This window comes from Temnothorax nylanderi, unplaced genomic scaffold (assembly GCF_030848795.1).
Source record: "Temnothorax nylanderi isolate EJ_2023f unplaced genomic scaffold, tnyl_v1.0 TNYL_tig0242_pilon, whole genome shotgun sequence".
NCBI lineage: Eukaryota > Metazoa > Arthropoda > Insecta > Hymenoptera > Formicidae > Temnothorax > Temnothorax nylanderi.
In genome coordinates, this window is record NW_027249304.1 from 43,161 (window position 1) to 59,208 (window position 16,048).

The window sequence follows — 16,048 nt, forward strand, 5'->3', positions numbered from 1 at the left end:
TGCGTGGTATAAATTTCAGTACCTCTTCCGGTATAAAAAATAAAGATACTGAGCCTCAAAGTTTCAACTTTTACTAATGAAAAGGTTTTCCAGGCCAAACGGTAAGAGATACGAGGTTGGTCAAAAGGACCAAAGTTGCTCCTCTCGTCGAGTTCTATAAGGGAAAAATGCCAAACTTAAAAAAAAATTAAATTAAAAAATTTTTTTTGGTAAAAATTGAAACTTTGAGGCTCAGTATCTTGATTTTTTATACCGGAAGAGGTACTGAAATTTATACCACGCATAAAGCACACCTAAATTAACGTATATTCACAGTTTCAAGAAAATCTAAAGAAAATCGATTTTCTCTAGTATAAGGACCGGAGAACGTCCTTAAGGTGATGCTGGAGCCGTCTGTTTTACCGGCATTTTTTTGCCAAAACGTAGCGTCGTTAATATTTGACAGAATTAAAAATCCTTCTCCAGAATTGCAGTACATACATTAATGATTCAGGGAAACTCCGATTTTATATAGAAAACGAGAAAAAATTACGGAAGTACAGATTTCCTTATCTACTTTTATCCCAATATGGCGTCTCGAGTTGCGGCGAGCTGTCAGCTCGTCACAAGATGTATTTCATATAAGAGATATACCATTGGTACGAACGCGAAAACAAGTTCCCCTGAATTGTACAACAATAAAAACATCGATAAACCCCCCAAATCAAGATTTGGAAGCGTAATATAAAAGTATAATTTCGATGTGTATATCGTGCGTATGTGTGCGTGCAATGTAGCGTGCTATCCTTGTCTATATCTTTGTCTATACAAGGACAGATATAGTCGGTGAGCACTTCTTTATCGACGCTGATCGAGTTCGCCTGCGGCTCCAGCATCCCCTTAAGGGGATCCTGCAGTGACAGGCGAACTTCCTCGATGTCGATAATGTCAACCTTTCTAATTTTGTTTTCCCTATATCTGTCTTTGTCTAACGAAATGACATCTGTCCTTGTTTGATTGCTCGCCATCTCTCGCAAGATTCGGCAACTACTGTTGCTGCTCTTCTTGTCATTCTGCATCCGTATTTGCAGTACTAAAATAAAATTCACATTTTTCTTTTATTGTACGCATTGAATCTTACTTCTACTTGCACGATATTATTCCTACATGTTTTCCTAAGGATAGGAGACAAACATTATGTATGTATAAACTGCAGAATTTTTGTTTTAACCAAATATTGTCGTCAGGTGACAGCTGTATGTGCCCAAATAAGTAACATTTTTAATTTTTTGGTGTTTTTTATATAAAATCGCGTTTGCTAGCCTAGATTTTTGTGCGTACTTTAATTCTGTAAAAGATTTTTGCAATTCTATAAAGCCAATTAAAAGATTTATGTGAAAACGATAATGCCGGTAAATCATACGGCTGCAGGATCCCCTTAAGGAGAGGTTGCTCAGTGTTGCGACGGAAACGTGGGCCCACGGATAATCTCACCGAGCGAGACTTTTTTACCGATCAAAAAAAAAGACGAGCGCGTGGCGCTTCGATCTAAGTTCGCGAACGGGCATTGTCGAATAATCGCTCGAGCGTGACACACGTGTAATATCGGCGCACAGTGCGAGCTAAACGGTTTGTGCGTATGTGGTTTTATCATATCCACCGCGATCGGAATAGCGATACACGAAGCCGAGTCTTCGGCGATACACGAAGCCGAGTCTTCGACGATACACGAAACCGAGTCTTCGACGATATCAAGAGGCCGAGACCTCGTAAATTGCGAACGAACAATAAACAATATATACCCGAAACTAGTGTTGTGTATTAACCTACATCTCACACGAAACACTCAGATCAAAATAAAAATAATAAAAATTAGTTAAAATATATGGAGAATATTAATCTATCTACCGTTTATGCCAAAGTTGAAGATAATTGTCTGCATGGTTGTCGAGTAATTAATTATTGAAGTTCTTATACAAGGACAACATAGTAAAAATGATGAAATAATAAAATAATGCGTTATTTGACCATTCTTTTCATAAAATTGCGATACAAAAATTCATTTGCCCTGTACAACTTATTGTGAGTGAATTATAGCTCCATTTATCAGGGCCGACTCTCAAATGCGACGTTGCCGCTCTCCATAGCGTGCTCGATAGCTTTACGCAAAACAGCTACAATATGCTGTTTTATTTTTACAATTTTATTTTTAATATGCTTTCGAGAGTTACATCACAGGTGTCGTAACATTTTTACTAATGTCATTTAAGGGGTAACGCCACTCTAGAGTCCAAAAAAAAGCCAATTTTTGATAATTTTTTTCAGAAATACAATAATCATAAATGAAAATCGGTTTAATTCTATTTATTATCTATATATTAAAGTATAAAAAAAATTCATTTTAATTTTTTATTAACAAAATGGCGGCGCCAGAGCCATTGATCCAAAGTGCCTTTTTGCGGAAATCGTCCAACGGGTGGAATCGAAGCTCCTATAATTTCTGAGTTAAAACAAAAATTCAAAGATTTTTGAAAAATAAAGATTTTCTATAGAAGTACCTACCTATGGGAATTGCGAAATATATTTTTTGTAAGAATGGTGCATGTTGGAAAAAAATGTTTCATTTTTCGCTAAAAAATTTCGCACAAAATTGTTTATAAAAAGTTTTGTTCAACTTATCGCAAAATCCATAGGTACTTCTAAAGATAATGTTATTGTAAATTTTCACTCAAAATTTCAAGTCAATCGGATAAAAGGTGTTCGAGTTCTGATTCCGCCCGATTTTAAAAAAGCGATTTCGAGAAAAACGCGTTTAAAGTTTCAGTTAACATTCACAAATGCATTCCGCGCCGGCAGCAGTGTTGTTAGACGGGCCGGTTTTTCCGCGCATGCGCGGATTTATTAGTACTGGAAAGAGGTTCCATTAGTCGCCCATACAAAATTGTTTAAAAATTGTGGAAAATTTTAATATATTTAATATACATATATGTATGCGAAAATATAAATATTAAAAATTCAATAATCTGTATTTAATAATAAAAAAATTTAATAATAAAAAATCAGTTAAAAACAGGAAGGAAGGTGATATAATTTATGAAATAAAAGAACTTGTAAATAAAAGTAAAATATTTTATTTGGCAGAATCTTATAGAATACCAACATTCTCGTTGCAAGGGTAAGGAAAACTGCCAAAAACCTTACCAGTAGGTATTCATAAAATAAAAATACATTTTGTTATAAAATGGTATAAGCATTAATATAAAAACAAAAATAATATTGAAATATTTGTTTCATAGAAAATAAAAAATTAATAACATTTTAAAATTACATAAACAGTATTTAAATATTTAATAATCAAATAAAAGTAAAATATGCATTTTAAAACAAACGTATTAAATACTATTAAATAAAATACTATTAAATAACGTAAAAATAAAATTTTATTTATTATTAAAAAAAATAAATAATATTAATATTTACTTATACATTAACATAAATAACATAAATAACATAAATAACATAAATAATTTCCGTATAAAATGCTCTTTAGTTTGAACTTAAATTCTGAAATCATACAAATGATATTAATATAATAATAATGACTAGCATGCATTGGAAAATATTGGTTAGAGAAATGTGTGACTCTAAGCAAAATAATAATAAAAAAATAAAAGCAAAATTATTATTTCTCATCAGATATGTTTGTATGTCCATATAAATTTTGTGACATGTCTATTAGACATTGATGATATGTGGGGTAAAATAGTATAATATAAAGATTCTAATGAGAAAAAAAATCTTTCCAAATTTAAAGTTATTTGTCGAAGTAGTTCTTTGTTTTCCTCATTCAAATGCCGAGGCCGAACGAATTTTTTCTATAGTAATCGATGTAAAAAATAAAAAAAGAAACCGATTATCTAACGATACTGTTTCTGCAATTTGTGTAGTTCGATCAAGCTTTCGAGCTGAAGGCATTAATTGTATTAATTTTGAAACTGATCCTAGGCATCTTGAACTGCATAATTCACAAAATTTATATGGACATACAAACATATCTGATAAGAAATAATAATTTTGCTTTTATTTTTTTATTATTATTTTGCATAGAATCACACATCTAGCCAATATTTTCCAATGCATGCTAGTCATTATTATTATTAATATCATTTGTATTGTATGATTTCAGAATTTAAGTTGAAACCAAAGAGCATTTTATACGGAAATTATTTATGTTATTTATGTTATTTATGTTAATATATACAGTATATATACATGTTAATATATTTTACTTTTATTTACAAGTTCTTTTATTTCATAAATTATATCAACTTCCTTTCTGTTTTTAACTGATTTTTTATTATTAAATTTTTTTATTATTAAATACAGATTATTAAATTTTTAATATTTATATTTTCGTATACATATATGTATATTAAATATATTAAAATTTTCCACAATTTTTAAACAATTTTGTATGGACGACTAATGGAACCTCTTTCCAGTACTAATAGGTCCGCGCATGCGCGGAAAAACCGGCCCGTCTAACAACACTGGCCGGCAGACGGATTACGAAAAAGGGATAATAGAGATTTTTCCGAGCTTTGAAACCAAGTGTATCTTATTTCTAAGACCTTAAAGCATCGTTTAAGCAAAAAAAATCGATTTTTTGAAAATTCTAGAGTGGCGTTACCCCTTAACTATGTCGCCGTGTATAAGAGTAAAATAAACTTCAATAATTAATTACTCGACAACCATGCAGACAATTGTCTTCAACTTTGACATGGACGATTCCCATAGACAAATATCCTCCATAAATTTGAACTAATTCTTATCATTTTGATTTGAGCAACCATCCTCCTTAAGATACTTTAAACTCTGTCAGTACCAAGATTTTGCAGTAAATATCTTTTTCATTGGAACCTATACTTCGAATTTTAAATCACGCTGGCTGAAAGTACGCGTAATATTACAACTAATAATAGGTTATTGCGATAAATATTACCACATGCCTCAGTGGTCGAATTGGTGCGACACCTTCACGGAATGAAGTTCCAGGTTCAAACCCTGGCTGAGGTAATATTTTTCGCAATGATTTCTTTACAGTTAGTTAGATGCATATAGCATCAAAAATTAAATCGAATCGATTTAATTAGGTGTGGGGGGGGGATTTTACTACTCCAACCGGGAGCTGTGTTTCAAGTCTGACAAATCTAGTCGGCACGCAGTCATAGGTTAGAAAATATGTAAAATAAAAATAAATAAAAAACTTTCGCGCATCATTTACCGAGCTGGTTCTTAGTTAGCCCGGTTTATTCGTATGGATTTTCCATTGGAACCTATACTTCGAATTTTAAATATCTTTTTATTTTAATTTTATGTTATGTAGGTATTCTTTTATTATAACATACGCTAAAAATTTTGAATTGTTTGAATTATATTATAATCATATTATATTCTATATTTTAATAATAATTGAGATTATTATTAGAATACTCTGAATTTTCTAATACAAAATTAATAATCCCATTGTGTATGTGGAAAATATGTACATTTTATATACAAAAATGTATGTGCATGGACATGTACAGTACCGGTCAAAAGTATTGCATCACTTATGGAAAGGGAAGTCGTTACTTTAATGAAGAAAGACGTACATAAATTTAATTACGACATTAAATAATTATCAGCAATGATAATTATTCAACGTCAATTAAATCATTAAGATCTTGATTTTTTTTTCTCAAAGTATTCCTATCAAAGCATAAAACAGTAAGTACTAAAATAGAATTTTATATCATTTATGTACGTCTTTCTTCATTAAAGTAACAACTTCCCTTTCCATAAGCGATGCAGTACTTTTGACCGTTACTGTACACAGTTTTCCTAATAATCTTTCAAAATGTGTTTGAACATACTTATTTACTATGTTTACGCGAGCGTTACTTCTGTAGTAACTTACAATAGTTCCTCCGCGTAAACAGGGTTTTGTAGTAATTTATGATAATTCACTCCACGTAAATGAGTGAATTATCCTAAGTTACTACATAAAATAATGTTCGCACATAAAACAATGTTTTATCACTATTAAATTTTTAGTAAAAAATATATTAAACATGTCTCATCACTGTTAAATTTTTAATACTATACAATAGCATAATGTTTTAGTATATTATTTCTGTAATAAAATTACAGAACATTATTTTTTACTTACCTATACAATTACAAGTCATCTATGTCTTCATTTTCATCTTCTGTCTCTTCTATTGGCTTTTCGCCTAAATCAGAATCCAAAATTTCAGATGATGCATTTACTAATTCTTCCAAGTTTTTATTCATGTCTAGTAAAGGAGTTTCCTCTGATGATGTCTGGAAAATTAATAAATTAAAATTCAAGTTCTGTTTTATTTGATACAATGTAAGATAAAATCTAAGTCTAAAATAATGAAAACCTGTGAAAGAATTTCACGACCATCTAAATTCTTATTGACAAGATTTCCCATCCAAAATGCTGCTACACTATCATTAAGGACCAACATCCCTTTGACTCTATAAATGAATTTCTCTGCTATAGATTTCGCTGCAGGCACATATTTAAACAATGGTAAATTCTTCTTTTCTGTGCAGTCGCAACATATAGCATGTAAGTATCGCGTACCATCTAAACATGATATATGATATATGATAAATAAATTAGAAAAGAATATTATTTATTTTCTACCATCAGACACACGCATGCACGCACACACGCACGCACGCACGCACGCACGCACGCACGCACGCACACACACACCTATGCTCGCACACAGAATGTTTTATAATTCAACATTTTAATTTAATAAATTCTTTTTATGAATTTAAAACAATGTTTTTAGCAAAAATGTCCAAACATTAACAACTTTATAATCACAAAATGATTGAAAAAGAAAGTTTTTTGTGAACTAAATAGATTACAGCTAAATCAACTAAAATTTATCTTTTAGATACTTATCATTTTAATAAAATATTTTAGTTGTGAGTAAAATAACAAATAATATCTTTTGATTTTCCACTGAGAAAATTTTTGTTAATTTGTTAGATAACTAATCATTAAAATTAAAATTATAGTTCACAAGACATTCCATATAATTCATCAATAAAAACAATTATTCCTTACTTTGCATCATTTTTAGAATACTAGTTACATCGTCTGTTTGATACTTCAGATTATGTTCAAGTATTGGCATACCAGTATTTAGAAATTGTTTTATTAACAGTGGCATGTATCGTAAAAATAGTTGTATAGTAGGTTTTGTTTGCAACGTTTTACAAATTTGCACAAGTTTTTGAACATTTGAAGTAATATTGTGCCATACCTTTATTCTTTTTGGATCTCTAAAAAATATAATCAGTAATTTGAAAAGAATTAGTGTATTCATAATAAATTCGTAATAAATCTTTAGTAAAAATTCTAACGTGTAAATTCTAAAAATTCTAACTAATATAAAACTCATTGGATGTTTTTTTAAACAAAATTTGGTTTCTACTTTTACAAAGAAAAGAAATAAAATAATACTTACGAGTTGACCGCTAATAATGCTATATTAATACCTTTAATTAAACCGTCAAATAGTTTTTTATATAACAAGTGAAAAATATATTTTTTCACAGAAGGTATTCTTGTTAAGGAACTTTGAACATTTTCAAAATTGCAGACTTCATCTGGTAACCATTTCACAATTGACGTCACTGCCTCTAATGGCGATGGTTCATTATCCATCCAGTTATTTAATAACTGAATAACAGATAACTTATATTGAGGACCAGTATGCTTATCCTCAGGCCATTCCAAGCAAAGAAATCCATACGCTAATTTTGCTGCAATCAATCAGTATAAGGAATTTATAATTTCTTGTACTGTTGAAAACTTCTACTGTTCTTGTTAAAAATTTTCAGTAAGTATCCACTTACCATGTTTACCCTTATACTCTTGGACGTAAGTCTCAGAATGTTTCATTAATGATTGACACATGTTGACAAGAACATTAGCTAATGCTATTTCGGTAGCAATATCTGACAACGATTCAAAATATTTGTATGATTCTGCAACGAGTTCCTTACAAGACCGCAATAAAGCATTTTCTTCATTGACTTGTCTAGCCAAAGTACGTAATCCCTCTAAAAAGAAATATCAATAAAATATAAGTAACATACATGTCAGATATCTAATTGTTATAATTAACTAATAAAAATATCACACCGCGTAGCAATGTATTGTATGTTACACTTGAAAATCCTTTCCAATTAAAAATGCTAGTGAGAAGGTGCAATAATAATCTTGCGCCTTTTCGAAAATTGCAATCGTCATCTTGTCTTAATCTGCTGACAACGTCATCCAATTTTGAGCAGATCTTTGGTAATAAGTGGATTAAATCTTTGACAAAACACTCAGAAGGTTCATTTTCGAATATTGTCAAAAGTTCTCTTACAAGGAAACACACTTGTTTTATTGATATGCCTTGTGTTTCAGATTGTGATGACTGTACATCTATTTTAACGTCCAAAAGGTAGGCTATCTAAATATCATGACACAGTATTATCAAACATAATCAAAGCTTGTAACGACAATTTAAGATGCATTCCGTTTTACGTATGATATGTGTAATGCATTATTTAACATGCCTTGTTTAACATTTGGTGAATAAGAAGGATTAATGATGCATTATACGCATCATGCGTGAAACAAAACACATCCTTAAAAGTTATAATATGTATGCAGTATCTCAAGATCACCAGATATCTGTTTAATTACAAATTCTTTGATTAATTCAAAATAAATTTTTTCTAAATTAAAAATCAGGCTATCAATTCAGTTTTTGGATAATACTTAAAAATATAAAGTTTTTTTTTTATTGCAGCAATCATGTTTGCCAGTTTCAATATACTTTATTATTTTATTTACAAAATTTTCATTTTACTATTACAATAAAATACTTAATATTTTATAATAATTTATACTATCTTGTGTATTTCTTAAATTTTTGCTTTCCTATTCCATTATCATTTCTCTTGCGTAGCTTCTTCACTACACAATCAAATTTTCTATTCTAACTTGATGAAAGACAACAACCTTTCTGTTCTTCAATTCTTTCTCTTCAATCTCCATTTCTAATCTAATGATACAAGCACGGAATGAAAATGTTATGTTAATTGCTTTAATAACAAATAAGATTAAAATATGTATCTAGTATTTTTTGCCTCTTACTCGATTTCTTATTATACGTACGATCATGTTACAAATGTGAATTACGAGATAATACAAAGAAAAATATTACAGATATAAAGATTTAGAATATTAAAAATATAGATATTAAGAGTAAAGGCCCCCACACAATGAAAAATATAAGGAACAAGAAATAGATATTAGCGATTAGGACTAAGGAATCAGAAATAAACCTGGATACACGATGAAAAACACAGGCAACAGAAACAGGGAATAACATAGACAATAGATTTTTAACCTATTGGAAGCTGTGTATTAATGCTACACCAGCTGTGTTCCTGATTTCTTATTTCTATTCACTAATATCTGTTCCTTATATTTTTCATTGTGCAGGGGCCTTAAGAAATTAAACTGTACTTTATATTTTTGTGTAATCATATCTTCTGTCTTTCACTAGTTTCTTCTTTTTAGCATGACCACATATGAAGTAGTGATAGCAGCACAAGAAAAGAAAAACAAAGAATAGGATAATAGATAATAAAGAATAAAGAAGCTTAACTGTAATTACAACTTAACCCTAGAACGGTACACTGGGTCAGTATAACCCATAACGATTTTAAAAGTTGCGGCACTTCTATACTGTACGAGGAGGAGAGTCCGGATCAGGGGGAAAAAAACTTTGAAAAGCCCCCTACTAAGCTGCACTCATAACCGAACCAGTGCATTGAAAACTGCCGAGTAAGAAACATGGAAAGTTAGTCTCCGGGTTACACTAACCCAATGTATCGTTAACATTAGTAAACCCGTGATATATACCAATTTCGAAAAAATAATTAAATAGAATTTTGTAATAAAATGGAATTAAAAAATCAAAAAAACTTTTTTTTATTAATCTTATAACCCCAAAGTTATCTAATAATGTACAATAACGCAAATTTGGCTATTTATTGTCATTAGAATACTAATGTTATTAGAAATTTATTATTTATCAATTTTTCACTTAAAATATTTAATACGTAATGTCAAATCACGCACAAATAATTCATTTTATTCATTACCATAAAAAGTTACTAAGAGCCAAAAATTATCTATATTCACCACTCAAAATAATTATACTTTTTGGAAGTAATTGAAAATATGCATTAATCCCCTTAAAGTACAACTACAGACCTTTACAATCCCAGTAGAATTAGGTCACAACTCGTTTTAGAAAAAGAAATATGATTAAATAACCAAAAACCTCAATTTTACTCAATTAAAAAAATTTTGATTTGATATTTTGTAAATAGCTCGTGTGCAAAAGCTTTTTTTGCTTTCTAACGTGGATATTCAAGTTCCTGAGATTCAAAACTATAAATTTAAAAAAAAAATTTGCCCTAATATGGGCAGTTAATCAAAAGTTACAGTAAAAAGAAAACGGCGGATTAGCTTAACCTATGTGTATCATCTACGTTACTTTGGTTCGGCTCGAGCCACGGTGCGAGACGGACGTGTTCGGCTTAGTCACTCTTGGGTGGGCCCTAGTTATAATTAGTCTTTATTGCTCCCCTCTCGGTGGGGGAGCGAGTTTTTTGTCGCTACATATAGCCTTATATGGAATCCTCGGAGACACCGAACAACACGTAGTCGACACGTGGCGGATCCCTTCCCTCGGACGAGGAGTCTCGGAATCTACCGTGTAAAAGATTAAAAACGGATTTGAACGAACAGCAATTCGACTCAATCATTAAAAATATATCTTCGGACACGGACTGGCAAGAGGCTAAATACCGAAGACACTCTTCCAAGAAACAAAGAGAAGGGGAGATTCAAAGACGACGTCATATGGACTTCACCACGCACCAGGGCGATATGGAGATTGATGAAAATTCGAATATAGGAGACTCCCGGGGATGGACCCAGGAACCCCGAGTTGTAATTACCGGTAACGAGAACGTTAATATGTGCAGTCCGTCCACAAAGAAAGACTGTGATGCGAACACCGGTAAATCACGTGATACCGACATGACTAATACAAATGTACCTGATGTCTCTAGTATTTACGTAAATATGTGCAGCCCGTCCACAAAGAAAGACTGTGATGTGAACACCGGTAAATCACGTGATGCCGGCATGACTAATACAAATGTACCTAATGCCTCTAGTATTTACGTAAATAATCCTTCCGATGTTGTTAAGGAAGCGTATACTGTAAGTGGTTCTAGTCTGAAGGAACGCGACCCCTCGAGCGATTCGGAACTTCGTAAATACTTTAGATTCGAGGATGATTACAAAGGTAAAGCTAAGATCACACTCCGCCTCCCTCCTCATCAAACCACAACTAAAAAGGGTAAGAATCATATAAAAATGTGGATGATTTTAAACGAACTCCAGATTTGCCCTACAAGTATTACTATGGTCAATCATTTTTCAGCAGAGGCTGAATTTAAACACTTTAGAGACTCGAACAGTGCTTTAAATAAAATTGATGCGCTTAAAGACCCTGTGAAACTTAAGGCTAATCTCGAACAACGCTCCATTGTATGCAGGGGAGTAATTACAGATTGGCCGTCGACTATACCGAGTCTGTGGACGACTATACAGGACAAATCTAGGATCCTGGGTATGGAACGTATGTACCGGCGGAAATGGGACCCGATTAACAAAAAGACGAAGCTTCTGGCTACGGACAATATCATCGTTATGTTTAAGGATAAAAGTATCCGAGATCTAACTATCTTTAATAATGGAATTAACCTCAGGGTGCGTCCGTATGTGCCCCAAGTCCGCCAGTGTTTCAATTGTTTTAGGTTTGGCCACAATAAACTTAACTGTAAGAGCGATACGCGCTGTATCGTCTGTGGAGACAAAGCCCATGGCCAGTGTGAAAAAGAAACGCGTTGCTGTAATTGCGGAGGCCATCACAAATCCACATTCAGAGGCTGTCCTTTGTTTGAAAAGACCAAGAATATCAACATTGTCATGGCCCACAGAAATATCTCTTTTCATAGTGCGAAAAGAGCCGTGGAGGGCGATACCTCCCTTCCCCCCTCTGAATCTGGAAACAAGTTTATAAATCCATCGATCTGGCCTGACCTCCCGGCGTCAGCTGGTCCTGCGACCTATTCTGAGGCCCTAGGAGCCGAAGCACGACACTCCCCTAGGGCTAGCACGTCCCAACAGAAAGACAAAGGGGATCGTCCCCCGCGCACTACACATAAGGACAAGCAGAGCTCAACATATGATGCCCCGCGCAACTACTATAAATCTTCTGACTTATATAACGACGAAGCCACAAGGACAAGTAGAGGACTCATATTCTCTGCCAGACGACGTACAGGTAATGATTCTTACCATGAGGAGGTCCCCCCAGAGAGGAGCCCACAGGACGACCATCGGATTATAGAGACTATTGAAAGCATTCTGCTGCTGTTGCGGAGAACCCCGGAGGCTCGCGAGATGTTACTGCGCGCCCTGACCGCGTCTGACGCGCGGGATGGTTCGAGAGGGGGACCTCCCCCTTCTGACATCGATCTGAGTGACGGAGATTTGGAACAAAGAGACACATCAAGGTATTATAGGAGTAATGAGAAACATCGTTTTATCCCGGTATAAAAATTCAAATTATTACTTTGGAATTGTAGGTAGAGGATACAAAAGCCACAAAAATGAATTATCGAAAATCTCTTTGGATTACGATATTATTGTTCTGACAGAGACCCGATGTACTGATCGCAACTCGGTATATTTCTCTGGATTTAAAACGCTCCATAGTAACAACCTGCTTGGCAGTGGCGGAGTTTCTCTGTCTCTGTTCGCTCGCATATCTCTTTTAACATACTGCCCATTGCTGGAACTCTTCCGGTGGAATATGATGCGATTGGTATTAGGACTACAAATCTCACTAATAACATCAACATTTTCGCTGTGTACAGGCACCCCAGATCTGGGATTGGCCCACGAGACCTTAACCCCATCTTCAACGCTGCTGGCGGTAACTCAAATGATACTATTATCCTTGGCGATTTTAATGCTCACAATACTGCATGGAATTGCGGAACAACAAAAAAATGTGGTGAGATCCTGCACGATAGAATGGATGACGAGGGTTTCTCGTGCATTAATGTCGATACCAAATCCCGCAATGGCTTCAGTGGACAGAGGGACTCTAACATCGATCTGCTATTTGCATCTGGTGAGATTGCGGGTGATATTGACTACCGTCAATTTGAGGAAGCCTGTGACAGCGATCATGTCCCTATCAGTTTCTCGTTCGACATCCATACAGGTAGGGGAGACCGGGGCTAAACAGTCCGTTTTTTTTCGGTGCCGATTTTTAACAACAAAATAAATAATTGTAGTTAAATGTGGTATACCACTGTAAAGAGTAAACCTTTAGCTACAAAATTTATATAGGAAATTTTTGTCTACGTCGCTTTGTTTAACCGGTATAGAGCAAAAACGACAACGGTGGAAAAATTGAAATCTCAAAAATGCCGGGGTATAACAGTCTGCACTGCATTTTCAATATATATACGTACATCTAATTCTAAAAAATAATAGGATACATGCAATAATTGTTTTTTAAGAGAAAAATATAAAAAATTATTTAAAATTTTTGTGCGAAACATTATTAAAAAATAGTTACGAGGGTTCCTCTTTCCGCAGAAGTCACTCGCCCGACTTGTTTCACTCCTCGACGTCCGATGACTCTATTCGGTGTCTGAACGGTTGTAATTCCCGTCTCATCCATATTCCATATGCAGTGAGCCCGAAAATGCCTTGGAAATGCACCCGGACTGCTTACTGACCGATTAGCCCCAAACACAAGTTTCAGGTTTGATCGCCCACGAAATATTAGACATCAACGATAATGAAAAAACTACACTGGATTCGTGTTCAGCATGCATTACTCTTTATAATCACGTACCTCGAGATTTGGAGAACAAATATTATTGCAGATATTACAAAATTTCCACGCGCAGAAAATGTAACTTTCACCTTTCGAAAACACGTTTGCCCTCGTAAAAATCATAACACGGCAGGTAACCAGCCGAAACTCCGTTGGTCACATGGGTACTATAAGCAGCGTTTACAATGTTAATAGCGAGTTCGCACAATATACAGGTTCCGAGATATTTGATTAGACGTATTTACCCCGTAGACGTTTTAGCCCCGGTCTCCCCTATATAAAAAGTTGTCTAATAAAACATCGTCAAAGAGGACGGACTGGTCCCAGTATCAGGAGCTTGTCAAAAGGGAAATTAATTCCCTCCTCCTACCAAACTTATCTTCTTTTAAGCAGAACTTCGAAAAATATTACCAGTCTTTCACCGATATTCTCAAAACTGCTGTCCACTGGGCCTCGGGCAGACGAGGAGACTGCCGCCCCCCCCCCCCCCCGAGCGTCACACAAAAAACCAAAAGATCCCATAGATGGTGGAATTCGAACTGTGATGCGGCGATCCGAGACAGAAGACAGGCTTTCGCCGATTTTAAGAGAATTAGAAATATTCATACATGGATCAACTATAAGCGTCACTGTGCTATCACCAAGAAAATCCTAAACCAGGCGAAAAAGGAAAACTTTGAAAACTTCTGTAAAAACATCAACAGATTTACTAGCCTCTCGTATGTCTGGAGTACTATGCGGATCCTGAAGAATACCCGTAGAAACATCGAGTGGAACAAATGGCAAACTAAAGACAGAGAATCGGAAATCAGAAACACTATTGATAGTCTCGCCCCCCCATATGTAGGCACCGATCCTGACGTTGGGTCCGAGTATTCTGTTACCGATGAGGAGCTGGACGCCCCATTCCTCCGATCTGAGCTGGACCGAGCGATCGAGATGATAAGGAGGGACTCTGCCCCTGGCATGGATGGAGTGGAGTACAGGATGCTGGGACTGCTCCCCGATTCGGGTAGGACCTGCCTCTTGGAACTCTTTAACATTGTGTGGTCTACTGGTGCGCTCCCTGCGGACTGGACCTGCTATCAAGTCATATTTATCGACAAGATCGGTCGTGAGAAGGTGCGCCCTATCTCGCTCTCATCATGCGTGGGCAAGCTCATGGAACGCATGATCAATGAAAGATTGATTTGGTGGGCCGAGAGAGAAGAAAAGTTTAACTCATCACAGAATAGCTTCAGGAGGGGAAGATCCTGCGCCGACAATCTGGCCAAGATTACATCTGACATCCGATCTGCTTTGAGTGCGGGTGAGTACACCCTAGCAGCCTTCCTAGACGTATCCGCGGCGTATGACAGTATGGAGTTTCATATAATGCTGGACAGGCTAATGGCGCTTGGCTGTCCTGTAGGTATTGTCAATTTCATACGTAAATGGCTATACCGAAGAAGAGCTCGATTCATAGTTAACTCTGGCGAGTTCGTGGATCGCCTCGTATTCAGGGGCCTCCCGCAGGGCGCTGTGCTTAGTCCGGCGTTGTACTCGCTCCTTACTCAGATTCTACGCGAGGCTCTCCCGGAGGGAGTTGAAATGGTGGAGTTCGCGGACAACATCGGACTCTACGTGTCTGGCCACGACCGTCGGCGCAACCGCCTCCTATTGGAACAAGCGGCTGCCATTATCGCTGATAAATTGAGGTTGATCAGTCTTGACCTCGAACCTAAAAAGACTGTCTTAGTCGAATTCAACAAAAGCGGCATTGTTGATAAAAACCTGTGTATCAACATACAAGGCTGTGAAGTTTTCAACTGTGATGGCGCTAAGTTTCTCGGCATCTGGCTGGACAACAGGCTTAATTTCCACCGTCAGGTCCAGGAAGTAAGAGGCAAAGTTAACCGAGCTAATTCAATTATGAGATACTTATGTAAGGTGTCTAAAGGCATGGAAGTAAACACAGCTCTCATGCTATATAAAAGTTT

The 16,048-nt window shown here is 35.1% G+C and overlaps 2 protein-coding genes and 1 long non-coding RNA gene across 4 annotated transcripts in view; 2 read left to right on the forward strand and 1 right to left on the reverse strand.

Annotated features, from left to right (window-relative positions):
• Fancd2 overlaps window positions 1-16,048 on the reverse strand; it is a 42,990-nt gene that overhangs the window by 12,744 nt on the left and 14,198 nt on the right. For both annotated transcript variants that reach the window (XR_011720010.1, XM_071718283.1), the window contains exons 10-15: window positions 8,216-8,531; window positions 7,927-8,133; window positions 7,536-7,833; window positions 7,133-7,350; window positions 6,429-6,637; window positions 6,191-6,345 (exon numbers count right to left, since the gene is read on the reverse strand). Coding sequence is in view for 1 of the 2 variants with exons in the window: in XM_071718283.1 (XP_071574384.1) it covers window positions 6,199-6,345; window positions 6,429-6,637; window positions 7,133-7,350; window positions 7,536-7,833; window positions 7,927-8,133; window positions 8,216-8,531 (1,395 nt within the window). In the remaining variant the exon portion in view is untranslated. The remainder of the gene's footprint in view (window positions 1-6,190; window positions 6,346-6,428; window positions 6,638-7,132; window positions 7,351-7,535; window positions 7,834-7,926; window positions 8,134-8,215; window positions 8,532-16,048) is intronic.
• Window positions 7,779-10,056, forward strand: LOC139779807 (uncharacterized). Its single transcript, XR_011720011.1, has 3 exons — window positions 7,779-7,910; window positions 8,486-8,522; window positions 9,650-10,056. It is a non-coding gene; the product is annotated as an uncharacterized lncRNA (long non-coding RNA).
• LOC139779803 (uncharacterized) lies at window positions 11,003-12,772 on the forward strand. Its single transcript, XM_071718282.1, has one exon. The coding sequence runs from the start codon at window positions 11,003-11,005 to the stop codon at window positions 12,770-12,772; it is 1,770 nt and encodes a 589-aa protein (XP_071574383.1).